At 36.0% G+C, this 14244-nt stretch overlaps 1 protein-coding gene across 1 annotated transcript; it reads right to left on the reverse strand.

Moving 5' to 3' along the window:
• Nucleotides 1-8677: 8677 nt before the first annotated feature.
• LOC135650664 (probable carboxylesterase 16) lies at nucleotides 8678-13293 on the reverse strand. Its single transcript, XM_065170167.1, has 2 exons — nucleotides 12423-13293; nucleotides 8678-9468 (listed from the first exon to the last, which is right to left on the reverse strand). Exons 1-2 carry the CDS (start codon nucleotides 13097-13099, stop codon nucleotides 8931-8933), a joined length of 1215 nt encoding a protein of 404 aa, XP_065026239.1. The 5' UTR covers nucleotides 13100-13293; the 3' UTR covers nucleotides 8678-8930.
• Between the last annotated feature and the right edge of the window lie 951 nt (nucleotides 13294-14244).

Genomic DNA, 14244 nt, shown 5'->3' on the forward strand with positions numbered 1-14244 from the left:
GTGGATTCAGATGACGAAATCAGGTTAAGGGAGAATAGAAAGAAGGACTCAAAGGCATTGTTCTTCATTCAATAAGCTGTACATGAGACAATCTTCTTAAGAATTGCAGCAGCGACAACCTCAAAGCAAACTTGGTTGATACTTCAAAATGAATTTCAAGGCTCATCAAGGGTGATTACGGTAAAACTTCAAACCCTTCGTCGTGAGTTTGAAATTTTGTTCATGAAAATCAATGAATCGGTGCACGATTTTCTTTCTCGAGTGACTAAAATTGTTAGTCAAATGAATTCTTATGGTGAACATTTTCTTGATCATATAATTATTATAAAAGTTTTGAGAAGTTTAACTTTAAAATTTGATCATGTTGTTGTCGTAATTGAGGAGTCAAAGGATTTATTTATATTTTCATTTGATGAACTAATGGGTTCCTTGCAAGCACATGAAGCAAGGTTGAATATGTCACTTGAAAAAAGTGAAGAAAAAGTGTTTCAGGTTAATGGGGAGTCTTCTACTTCAAAAGAAGATAAAAAATCAACAGAAAGAGGATATGGCAGAGGAGGATTTTGTGGTAGAGGAAATGAAAGAGGAAGAGGAAGAGGAAGAGGATACTTTGATGGGCATGATGAACAAAGACAATCAAATTATGATAAAAAAAATTACAAGAGTGGAATTCAATAACACTATTGTAAAAAGTTTGGTCACAAGAAGGCAAATTGCTAGAAAAGAGAAAAACAAGCAAACTATGTGGAGGAAAATGAAGAAAATAGTAAGTTGTTTATGATTTATTCATAAGTTAATGAGATCTCAAATGATATTTGGTTTCTGGATAGTGGATGTTCTGTCAGGCATAAGATAAATGTTTAGAGATATTAATGAAATTTATAAATTGAAAGTTAGACTTGAAAATAACAAGCAAATCTAGGTGGAAGGGAAAGGAACAATTAAGGTGAAGACAAATCAAGGGAAGGTAAAATACCTTGATAATATTTTCTTTGTTCCTACTTTATTACATAACTTGTTGAGTATTGGACAATTGATAGATGATGAATATTCAGTTATATTTGATGATGGTTCATGCAATATTAAAGATAAAAAAATCTAGTTTGATTACAGTAAATGTTTGTATGATGCAAAACAAGATGTTTCCACTTGATGTTTCAAATATTGAAAAGTATGCTTTTGTTGCAACTCAAAAGAATGAGCCAAATTTATGACATTTAAGATATAGACACTTTAACATTAAGGGTTTAAGGTTGTTAAATAAAAAAGGAATGGTTTTCGGATTGCCTAAAATTAATACACTTGATGTATATGAAGGTTGCATTTATGGAACAAAGTAAAATACTATTTCCTATTGGAAAAGCATAATGAGCATCCAATTGTCTTGAATTAATTCATGCTGATTTATGTGGACCTATAAATGCAAAATCATTTGGTGGAAGTTAATATTTTCTATTATTTACTGATGATTATAGTCGCATGAGTTGGGTATATTTTCTGAAATTGAAATATGAAACATTTGATAATTTTTAAAAATTCAAGACACTTGTAGAAAGACAAAGTGGTAGATACATAAAGACACTTCGGACAGATAGAGATGGTGAATTTTATCTAATGAATTTAGTTCTTTTTGTGAAGAAAATGATATTCGTAGAGAATTGACAACACTATATACACCGGAGCAAAATGATATATCTGAATGTAAGAATCAAATTGTCGTTGAAATGACAAGAAGTTTATTTAAAGGAAAACACCTTCTAAATCAGTTTTGGGCAGAAGCAGATGCAACAACAATTTGTTTGTTGAATATTTTACCAATAAAGGTTGTTATTAATCAAACACCTTTTGAGACTTGGTATGATATGAAACCAAGTGTAAGCTATCTAAAATTTTTTACCCGTATTGTTTATGCTTTGATGAATTCATAAAATCATCACAAACTTGATGAAAAATCTGAAAAATACATCTTAATTGATTATTCTTTACAATCCAAAGCATATCGATTATTTAATCCAGTTAGTGGCAAAGTTATTATTAGCAGAAATGTTGTGTTTGATGAAAATGTAAGTTAGAATTAGGAGTCCAATAAATGTAGAACACAAATTTAGATTCTAGTATAACTAGACACTCAGCAGAATCAAATGACAGATCCTACTCTAAAAAGTTCATCGCCAACCTCACCTAGTAGCAATTCAAATTCTGATTCCTCAAATGAAACCCCTCCAAGAAATTTCAAATCACTAAAAGAAATTTATGACTCAACATTTACTTTATTTATTTCAGATCCTATAGCTTTTGAGGAAGCAGTTGAAAAAGAGGAATAACGAAAAGCAATAAAGGAGAAAATCAAGTCAATTAAGAAGAATGAAACTTGGGAGCTAATGGATCTACCAAAAGAAAAGAAAGCTATTGGATTAAAATGGGTGTTCAAAACAAAGTTTAATGCAGATGGAAGTATCCAAAAGTATAAGGCTTAGCTTATAGCAAAAGGATATTCACAGCAATAAGGTATTGATTTTGATGATACTTTTTTTTCAGTTGCTAGATTCGAAACCGTGAGAACTTTCTTGGATTTAGCTGCTCACTTGAGTTAGCCTGTTTATCAATTTGATGTGAAATCTGTGTTTTTAAATGATGATTTACATAAAGAGATTTTTGTTACTCAACCTGAAGATTTTTTGGTTAAAAGACACGAAGAAAAGGTGTATAAGCTAAGAAAAGCCTTTTATGAGCTTAAACAAGCTCCAAGGGCATAGTACAATAAAATTGATTATTATTTTCATCAAAATAGATTTTAGAGGAGCAATAATGAACCTACTCTTTATCTAAAGAAGGAAGGTGAACATAATATTCTAATGGTTTGTCTCTATGTTGATGATATTATATATATGGGTTCATATAACTCTTTTGTAGCAGAATTTAAAAAGTATATGATGAATAAGTTTGAAATGTCAGATCTAGGTTTACTATATTATTTTCTTGGGTTGGAAGTGAAGCAAGGATTAGACGAAATATTTATTTCATAAAGAAAGTATGCAATGGATCTACTCAAAAAATCTAATATGATTAATTGCAAAGCTACAGCAACACCTATGAATGTAAATGAGATACTAAAACTTGAAGATGGTACATGTCTGACAAATGCAAGATACTACAGAAGTTTGGTTGGAGGTTTGATTTATCTAACTCATACTCGACCAGATATTATCTTCTTTATTGGTGTAGTATCTAGGTTTATGCATAGCCCAAGCAAATATTATCTCAGAGCTATTAAAAGAATTCTGCATTATATTGCTGGAACTACAGATTATGGTATTTGGTATTCTCATAATTTTAAATGTAAATTATTTGGTTTCACTGATAGTGATTGAGCAGGAGCTTTAGATGATAGAAAGAGTACTTCAAGTAATATTTTTAGTCTCGGATTAGGAGCTATATCTTGGAGTTCAAAGAAATAAGCAACAACCGCGTTATCGACATCGGAAGCAGAATATGTAGCCGCAACATCAGTAGCCTGTCAAGCAATATGGCTTAGAAGACTTCTTGAAGATCTTCATCAAGAACAAAAAGAAGTGATAGAAATATTTTGTGACAACAAAGCCACAATTTCAATGATGAAGAATCTAACATTTCATAGAAGAACGAAGCATATAGAGATATGCTATCATTTCATCCGGGATCTTGTTGCAAGTGGAGCCAAATTAATGAAATATTGTGGAACAAATGAACAAGTTGCGAATATCCTCACCAAGTTACTTCCAATTCAAAAGCATATTTATTTCATATCGTAAATTGGTGTATGTAACTATGAATCAAGGGGGAGTATTGAGAATTGATTCATAGTAGTTATCTAGGTAGTTACCATGTTTAGGGTAGTTTTAGGCATGTTTCAAGAAGTAGCCCATGATCTAGAAGTTATAGGGTAGTTCCTATAACTACCTCAATTATAGGTGACATGGGGAGTGAGGTAGTTACCACTAGGTCCTATAAATAGGACCGTAGTTCATGAAGCAAGATAGAAGAAGAATACACTTAGGAATATCTTAAAAGTGTTCTATGTCAATTATCTTGTTTTAAATACTACATCGATTTTCTTGATCGAAAGGATTCTTTTTCCTTGTATCATAGTATTCTATTTTTATCATTTCCTTGCTCCTCCATCCCCAATAGGATCTCCATCCAATTATCTTAACTTCATGGATATTGGATCCCCATCCAATAACTACTATAAGCCCTATTGGGTCTCACTCAATGAATCCAATAAAATAAAATTTTATTAGATATCTCATATCTAATCCTCTACTCATCACGTTGTCTACCATATGTGCGTGACTCTCTAGGCCCAATTGTGTATGACTCTTTATGCCCAATACCGAGTTGATTGTGAGTTGCACCTATTAGAACTCCTTCTGACTCAGTGAATTGTTACCCTCATAATAATTCACTCAACTCATCGACTATAGACGTACTAAACCATTACGCCATAGTCCTTAAACGGTATAAGGGGATATAGTCTATTGAACTTACTTGCCCTTAGTTTTCGTGTATCTATAGTTCATTATCCATCTAATATCCTAGAAATTATATATTGGGCATAGAGATGTCAAGCTTATACGAAATTTATCTGAGTCTCATTCTAATCGAATTCTCCTATAGAACTCATTCTCTCTCAATCTAAATCTCAGTTTATCAGATTTATCATGATTTGATTAACCCTAGCTAGGGATTTGCTTAAGTGAGAGCATATGAGATATTCATCTCATAATACCGAGAGTGGATGATTCTCTATTTGCTAGTCATAGGTGCCTTACAAGTTAATCACGTGAGTGATGACACGTGTGACATAATACACATTCTTTTTACTTATTATATTTTGATATTTTATCACTTTATATTGCTTGTTAATATATATATATATATATATATATATATATATATATATATATATATATATATATATATATATATATATATATATATATATATATATATATATATATATATATATATATATATATATATATATATATATATATTGTGATGTCCATTGATCTATGCAATGAGAATCGGATCATGATGAGATCACGATAATGAGACCTTAAATAATCGTGGTCATAGGTTACTCGAGAGGAACATCGAGATAACCAAACAGACTGATATATTGTATACCCGTCCATATAATAGAGGCAGCTAGTCTCATAGCTACTCATGTGGGGACACTAGGGTCACAGTACAAGTGCTTATTGGAGAATGAGTTCATTGATTGATCCCGCTCATGGAATGCTGGATGATTAATAATATCTCATTGTCAAACAGTGATTCTATTATCCCCGTGGTGTACTTGGTTCTTAGACTTGAGATACTAATGATGTCCTGTATGAGTACTTCATTCTTTGATACAGACTTTTAGGCCTGAAAGTTTCATATCTAGCACAACCGGTCATCGAGAGTGCCAACCAACTTTACGAGGACTATTGAGTATCGATAGAGGATCATTCACTCTCGGTGTCATGAGAGGAATGTCCTATGTGTTCTTGCTCAAACAAGTCCCTAGCTAGGGTCATTCGGATTGAGAGAGAAAGAGAGAATCTGATTAGAGCGAGACTCAAGTATAAACCACATGGGTATAATAGCACCATGCTCAGTATATGGACTCTGGGATATTAGATGGATGAGAGACTATAGATGCACGATAATTAAGGATAGACATGTCCAATAGATTGGATTCTCCTATATCGTTTGGGGACTATGGCGAAGTGGCATAGTACGCCCGTAATCGATGAGTCAAGTGAATTATTATGGAGATAATAATTCATTGAGCCAGAAGGAGTTTTGATAGATATGACTCACAATCAGCTCGATATTAGATATAGAGGGCCACACACATATGGTAGGCGTTATGACGAGTAAAGGTTCGGATATGAGATATCCGACGGAGCCCCTATCTTATTGGTTATCCAATAAGCCCTTGAATTATTGGATCCTATGGATGAGATCCAATAAGAGCTAACGAGAGATTATTGGATAGAAATTCACTAATCTAAGTGGCTTGGGTGGTTGGATAAAGATTTAGTACCCAATAGGGAAGGATCCATTAGGGTTAAGTTGACATTAGACCTCTATAAATAGGAGGGAACCAAAGGCTCATAGGTTAGTTTTCTTAGTTGCCACCTCCTATTCTCCTCTCTCATTCTCCTCCTTAGATAGAAGGTGTGAAGATTTGGACAACGATTTAAGGAGCATCGTCGTAGCTCTACTATGTGGATCACCGCTAGAGAGGAGGATGCTTGACCTCATCCATCCTCTCCTACAAATATGTAGGGATTCAAGGATATACAATCTCCCTAGGTAATACAACTATCTCATGTGTGGTTTTTAGTTTCGTGGATTTTGTGCACTAATTGTCGCACGACGATGAATACCTTTTTGAAAAATTTGGGGTTTTTGTTTTCTGTTCTTCCGCTACATATGTAATGTCACCCCTAGATTTTCCTACACTATTGACACCTAATTACTCTCGTAAGATTGGCTACCACTCCTGATGATCAACTATGTTAGATTTAGAACTTTCAAACCTATAAGTTTGGTATCAAAGAGTGGAGTACTCATAGAGGACATCTTTGGTGTCTCAAATCTAAGGATCAGACACACAATTGAGATTATAGAATCATTGTTTGACGATGATGTATCATCAATCAACCAGCATTCTGTAAGCGACTCATTCAGTGAACTCATTCTCTAATGAGCACCTGCACTATATCCTTAGTGTCCCCATACAAGCAGCTATGAGACTAACTGCCTCCATCATATGGATGAGTATATAGCACATCGGTCTATTCAGTTATCTTGATGCCCCTCTTGAGTAACCTATAATTATGAATATTTAGAGTTTGTATTTATAGGTAAATTGATCTTATTATTATGATCTCATCATGATCCAATTCCTATTGGACAGATCCAAGAATATCACAATATATTCATTATCAATATAAAATGATAAAATATCATAATAATAATATTCAAAAAGATTATGCAACGTGTCACATATGTCATCACTCATGTGATTGGCTTGCGTGACACCTATAACTAGCAATAACAATGAATGTCTTTTCCTTCGTTGGAGGGATCTGCAAGAACTAATAAAGATTAGCACAACTCGATCGACCTCACACTAGAGTCAAAAATCATTGTCGAGTTGAAGTAGTGTTAGCGGATCAAAGTTCGATTACTTAACAACCATAGTGAAGAGCAATTAGGAGCCAAGAAGTGCGTTGCAAATAGAGTAGAAGATTGAATATTTAGCAAAGGTAAGGAGCAAAGTCCGCAAAGGTGAGGACAAGGATGTTGAAGGAATAAGTAGGGAATAATATTATAGACAAAGTTGTAAATAAGGTGTTCAATGGAATACTTGTGTATATTCATATCTTTCAGTTTTGTTTATGCTTTGCACAATATGTCGATGGCTTATAGTAAGCTTGGTAACCCCATTTTGGTTGGCTTTTGTAGTCGTTTCAATCTTGTAAGTATAGGTTGTGTAGAGTCATCATGCAGAGGCAAAACTATTTAGAAATAAACCATTCAGGTAACTATTTTAAGGGTTTTCTAGCTCCGCAGAGTGATATAGAGTGTCCGTCGGTCCAACACCCAAGAGTTACCTAGGTGGCACATGGTTGGATGAGCCTTTAGGATAGTATCTAGGGCAAGCTTGCTACCTTGTTCCGTAGTAATATCATATGAAAACTTATAGAGGTCACGACGAACTACCTTGGATCCATTATCGCATAACCGTTCAAAGCTTGCGAAATTTATATTTGTAATTTACATTAACTATTAAGTATTTACCGAAATAACTGTTTGTTGGATCCCAAGTTAAACAATTCTTGTAATTCATCTTTTTTTTTATAGATCTTTAATGAATTCATCTTCTCGTTTAAAGGACCATGTTTCGAAAGGGTTGACCCTTTACTAACGAAAACTAACGAAAACTGAGGCAAAACCAATTGACTCCGTGACCAATACGATAAACACATAAAAGGATCTACTTAAAACTATAACTAAAGATTTATACGCTAGCAACACTCCAAGGAGGTTTTGATTGATTTGTCGAGAACGACAGAAAAAGAAAAAGAAAAGAAAAGAATTAACATCGGCATTAGCCTTTCAAATTTGTGTTTGTAAGCGAGATAAGAACAAAAAGATGTAGGAAAAAGGATCTAACTCAATGCAATAATAACAGATCACAGTCTTACAGACTATTAATCCATAAATTGCACAAAGGAAAAAACACATAATGCGTGAAGAAATAAACTGAAGTAAATGTCTAATTTGCCAAGACAGATGGAATTAGACATCTTGTGCTTCAGACAGACCAAATGACAAGTCACCCTGCATTAGTAATTTAGTACACATCAATCATCTGCGTTAGTAATTTAGTACCAGCTTTTGATTGAGCAAAAGTGCTTTTACCATCACCTCAACTCGCTGACCACAAAAGACACTTTCCAGGTTCCCAGTGGCAACAAGTTTCAATCACAAGAAAAGAAAGAAATAAGAACTAGAAAGCATATACTCTCAAACTTGAAGGCACTAGGGCTGTTAGGTTTATGAGGCCTTCCACCAGAGAATATATCCCCACTGAAGGGTTCATTCACTGGGGAAAATCAAAGGATGCCAGAAATGAAATTGGAGAGACTTTGCTATTATATTAGTGGTCTACAGTTTACATGACTATATATTACAGGAAATATGGAAAGAAATAAAAGAATGAGAGCTACGAGGAAAAGCATGATAACCAACAGAGCCATAGCCTTGCAAGTTGCCACATACAGAAATATCATGAAAGAATCTACTCATCAAATTGGATACTCAGATTCATCTAAAATTGCAGCCTGGTTAAAGAAAAAGCAAGATGTCCCATAAAACCGCCAGAACTAATATGACAATTCATGTCCGCGTATTGATATATACTTCTTCACCCATATGGCGATATCATCAGCACAGGCTAGTGCCTGAGGTGTCCTGAGGAGCATGTCTAGTGTGGCAAACTCATGAACTGCATCCTTGTATTCTAGGACTGGTGCATCAACATTCACTTTTCGGAGCGCCTCGGAGTATGCAATTGCTCGATCCCTCATCCAGTCATGTTCTGCAACCACAGTGAGGGTTGGAGGCATGCATTTCAATGGTGGTCCCCACCCAGAAACAACAGGGTTTGCAGCCGGATGGTCTAAACTGAACTCCTCCTCGGGTAAGAACAACTTCCAAGCAAGCAAGCACAAGGCCTTGTCATAGAAGTAAGAGTTTGCTAGTTTTATTTCCGATCGTGTGGGTGCACTTCCAGTGAAGAAGGGATACATCAGGACCTGGGCAACAACCTTAACTGGCTCTGCAAGTTTTCCGGCTTCAACTGCCTTTCGAGCCACAAAATCAGCAATATTAGCACCGCAGCTCACACCAAGAAGAACACATCTGTTTCAACAAAAATGAAAATAGATTATGTCAACTAGGTCAATGATACAGATTATCATACAAAAATAAGCCCAGAAGAATGAGGAACCAAAACTCTTTGATAGCATAAAATGCAATAGCTTTTGTTTAACTATGAAGTCGAAGCGTCACTAAAGAATAACGGTCATCATATCAATTGAGGTGGGCCAGCAATTTTAGTGGATAATTTTAAGATGACCGATATGTATCAGCTGCAGGTGAAAATCAGAAACTTCTAGACAAAAATCTAAATCCAAAGCAGCATAGTGCTGCAACAGCTAAAAATACTAAAATATAAAAGGGCAACAAAGATACAGAAACCAGGAAACCACATAACTATGAGATGAACACAAATTCGTTACACAAGTACAAATCTGAACTTGCTGAACTTTTTATGATATGGTTCTTCCCAACATGAAAAAAGCGGATGGATGCCAGACACACATATGGTTCTCATCGAACAGTGCAATAAATTACAAAAAGCATGGTAATATCATGTAGAACTGAATAAACAACATTTTGATACATGCCTTTTAAAATTGTCAGTTTTGGAAATGCCACCAGCTTGGCAATCCACCTGAGTCATCCTACCCACTTTCTTGATCCTACTGCCTGGCATTCCTACCATGACCTAAATCTAATGACCAACAAATATTGTAATTCCAAATGTCGATACATAATAACTGCTGAACAAGTTTTGATTTTAGATCATTGGAGGGTGGGCCTTAGTACAACGGTAAGATCGCTCTTTTGCGACCTAGGAGACTAGTGTTCGTACCATGGAAATAGTTTCTAAATAAATAATTAGAGATAAGACCGTGTATATTGACTTTCCTCAAACTCCTTATTGGTGAAAGCGTCATGCACTAGTACAGTCAGCTACTTAGGTAATTTGAAAAATGTACTCCTCAATAGCATTCACAATTCTCAGTCATCAATAACCCAAAAATGCCCCAAAATATTACTCAATGCCCAGAAATTGATGATCGGATTTACTCGAATTTATGTTAAATAATCCTCGCCCCAAAAAATCACAGAGTAATAACAGTGCTCAATGCCATTTATTCACATCTGTGTTGAAGTTTACAAATAGATCGCAACTGCATACAGAGTAAAAAAGATTGAAGACAGAAATCTGCTGGACCAATGTCCCAATAGAGAAAAAAACCCATGAAATTAGAGATTAAAGATAGATGAGAGTAAACAACATGTAGAGGAGATAAAAGGGCAATAAGCCCAACCAAATCTTCTTCTCTTCAACTTAAAGTTATGTATAGTGTTCAAAATTTGTCTGTTAGACTGCCGAACATCCTCACCGTGTAAAGCCTTAACCAACTCTTTTTCTAACTCAATCTAAAAATCCAATGATGGCTTCAAAAGAAAGTAAACCAGCCAGCCAAAGGTTGTCATATTTGATAACAGTATGTCAGTTAGAGCTTCTGGTATTCCTTTCAGTCTAACAAACCAATCTAATGTGATCTAAGTGTTGTGCATTTGTGAAACTAACAATGTTTTATGAATCTTGAGTGTTGGGCAGTTAAGAAACAGCATATGCAAAAAGCTTGGATTATCAAAATGAGAATGTTGAGATAGATGTGTGAAGTTACTAGGAAAGATAGAAAAATAAATACTTTTATTTGTGAACAACTATGTATCGCTTCGATAAAGGATAAAATAAGAGAAAATCATTTAATATGATATAGGTCTATGCCTAGAATGTTGTAATCAGAAGAGGTAAAATAATTAATATAGTGTTATGAGAAGAGGTAGAATAAGACATAAAAAGACCTTAATAGAAACCAAAAATAAAGATTTAAGTACTTTGAACTTAACTAAATATATGACTCTTTACCGATCTAAACGGCAACAAAAGATCCATATAGCCGACCCCAAATAGTTGGGACTTACGGCTTTGTTGTTGTTGCTGTAGAGCAATCCAATGTCTTAATCGAAGAATAACTAAAACTAATACTTAAACTTGAAAAAGATGATAGCAATACTAAGAAGCTTATGACTTTACCCAAAAGTCTCTCATATATGTGCTAATTAAAAAAACTAGAAAGGTAAATAAATGTTGTACCTAACGGCTTGGTCTATCTCTATGAATCATGGATCCTCGACCAACTTTCACAACAATAGAGCCACCTCTATATCCTTTTCAGCACGTTCATGAAAGTCTTCTCCAATAAGTTGTACTTTCTAAGTTGAATACAAGATATTCACCTTAATCTTTTTCTCTAAGTTACACATCTCCAAAATCCAATCAATCTCAAGCACAAATCATTTGACCATTCACTAATACTTTTTGTCCAAAGTTTCCTGTCACACTTCAAACTAAAAGCTTGGGCAATATCTTCCAAATAATTGCATCTTCTTAGCCACCTTTCTTTTTGATTCTCAGATCGAATCCTACTATAGATCTCAGTTCTGATTAAGCTCATATCAGCACTATGCAGATGCAAAAGGTTCAGCGGAGGCATTGATCAGCACATCATCATTAAGCAATCAACTTTAACAATTTAGACAATGTATTAATATAAACCCACAACAGATATTCTTCCAATTTGTCTAGATGAGCTATGTTGAAACTGATGTGTAATACTTTTGCAATGATCAATGTTATGTCTGCTCTGTAATATGCACTACAACACAGATAACTTAAAGAGATAATTAAGCAACTCTACCACAAAAATATCCAACTGAAAACTCAATTAATATGCAACATTGAATAAGATCGCTTCCAAATATGCAATGGAAGGATCCATATAGCCGACTCTGTCGAGTGACTGCATTTGACAGCATGCCAATTGACTTATTCTGCACTATTTCCTAAAGATCTGCAAGACTTTAGCAGTAAACCATCCAAGCCCGAGCATACAACTCAAAATAATTGGAAGTATATACAGAGATAGGTAGGATAGCGATGAAATGATCACCTGGAAGGATCACCGTGAGCTGCCAACCACGGCTCGACTGATGACGCCCCCAAGGCATCGGCAATCTGCGACTTGCTGATGTCCCCACCGCCACCTCCCTTTGTGCGCCCCATCGACTTAATGCAGTTAGCCAGATTCGCTTGCTTCCCCAACCAATACAGCACCTTCAGCCCATCCTCAAAAGCCGCAGGGTACCGGCTCTCCGGCGCCAGCCTATACCCGACGGCGATCACGATCACATCCAACAGCTTGGCGACTCTCCTGCAGAAGAAATCGTTGGCCGCCGACGTATTGCTCCCGGAGACGAACCCCCCCCCGTGGAACTGCAGGACCACAGGCAGTTTCCGAGGCCCGGCCGACCGGCGACGCGCGTCGGCCACGGAGGGGAGGTATCCCCCGTAGGCACCGCCGTTGTCGCGGGGGGCGCGGTCGAGGGAGGAGTCTGGGAGGAAGAGGCGGAGGGAGAGGGAGGTGAGGGGGTCAACGTGGATGTCCTTGGTGGCGACGCCGTCGGGGCCGAAGGACGGGTTGGCGGGAACGGCGGACTCGTCGGGGCGGGAGGTGATGCCGAAGGGGCTGGTCGCGCCCTCAATCGCCGCCTGGTGGAGCAATTGGAGCTTGTGCTTGAGGAGGATCTTGAAGATGATGCTGTAGAGTTTCACGGCCACGCTCGGCATCGCTGCTACCTACCCAGCGATCTCTTCCGATGCTGATGTTCGCATTGGTCGATCGATTAGGGATCGAGGGAGGGAGAGAGAGAGACAGAGAGAGAGAGAGAGCGAGAGAGAAAGAGGGAGAGCCGGCAATGGCTGTGAATATTACTGGAGGAGGAAGACGGGCGGAAAGGGCGAAGGAAGGAAGGAAGGAAGGGGAAATGGAAAGCGTTACGGCACTTTAACATTTCTTTTAAATATTATTTTAAAGAGAAAAATCAGATGAAAAAGTCTTTTGGTCAAAATAAAAGAAAATTGATTTAAATAAAATATTTTTTGGAAAAGAAAAAAAGATCAATTTTCATTTTCATAAATATTTTTTTTTATAAAAAAGGAGCAAATTTTGTCTTATCTTTTGCTATGATAAGAAAAATGAGAAGATTAAGATCTGTATGAAAATAATGTATTATAGTCTTTAATTATATGGAAATCAATGTTTTACATGCATTCCTTTGTCATGTGAGATATTATGCTCCAAACTTTATATGCTGCATTATCAATGAACAAGAAATCATTTTTAACACATCACTAAGCTCTCCCTAAAAAAAAAATGAAAAAGTATTTTGTATGCCAAATTTATGACACAATCTCCTAATTATTATTTTTTCCCCCTTTTCTGATTCAGTAATTGCATCAAGTGGTAATTTCATTGCTACAATTTTTCAGGTAGACAAATACTAAACAGATATTGTTTATATTAATCGGAACAAATACTACGTTGAATAGAATCAGTCAACTAGGTTGAATTTAAAGGTTCAAACCCCCTACGTCGGTCCAACATGGCCAGCTTGACCTCCTTAATGATGTTATCAACAAGGCCTTGAATCTTGATGCTCAGTACAGTTCAAAAACAAAAACAAGAATTGAAATCATCCTCCACAACTTTGAAGTTGTAAGTTCCATGATTTATGTTTTTGTTTTTCCCTATCTTCAGCAACAAGTCCAGTGGCAACAACTTTGAAGTTAGCAGATGGGTCAACATGAGCATGCCCTTTAAAGTCAACTTGTTTCTAGAAACATGTTTTTTCTAGAAACTATAAAGTATGCAACAAAATTGCTTACACTCTGTGCCTTCACATCAATAAGCCTTGAGGTCAAACTTGGCCAAT

Source organism: Musa acuminata, chromosome BXJ1-4 (genome assembly GCF_036884655.1).
Source record: "Musa acuminata AAA Group cultivar baxijiao chromosome BXJ1-4, Cavendish_Baxijiao_AAA, whole genome shotgun sequence".
Taxonomy (NCBI): Eukaryota; Viridiplantae; Streptophyta; class Magnoliopsida; order Zingiberales; family Musaceae; genus Musa; species Musa acuminata.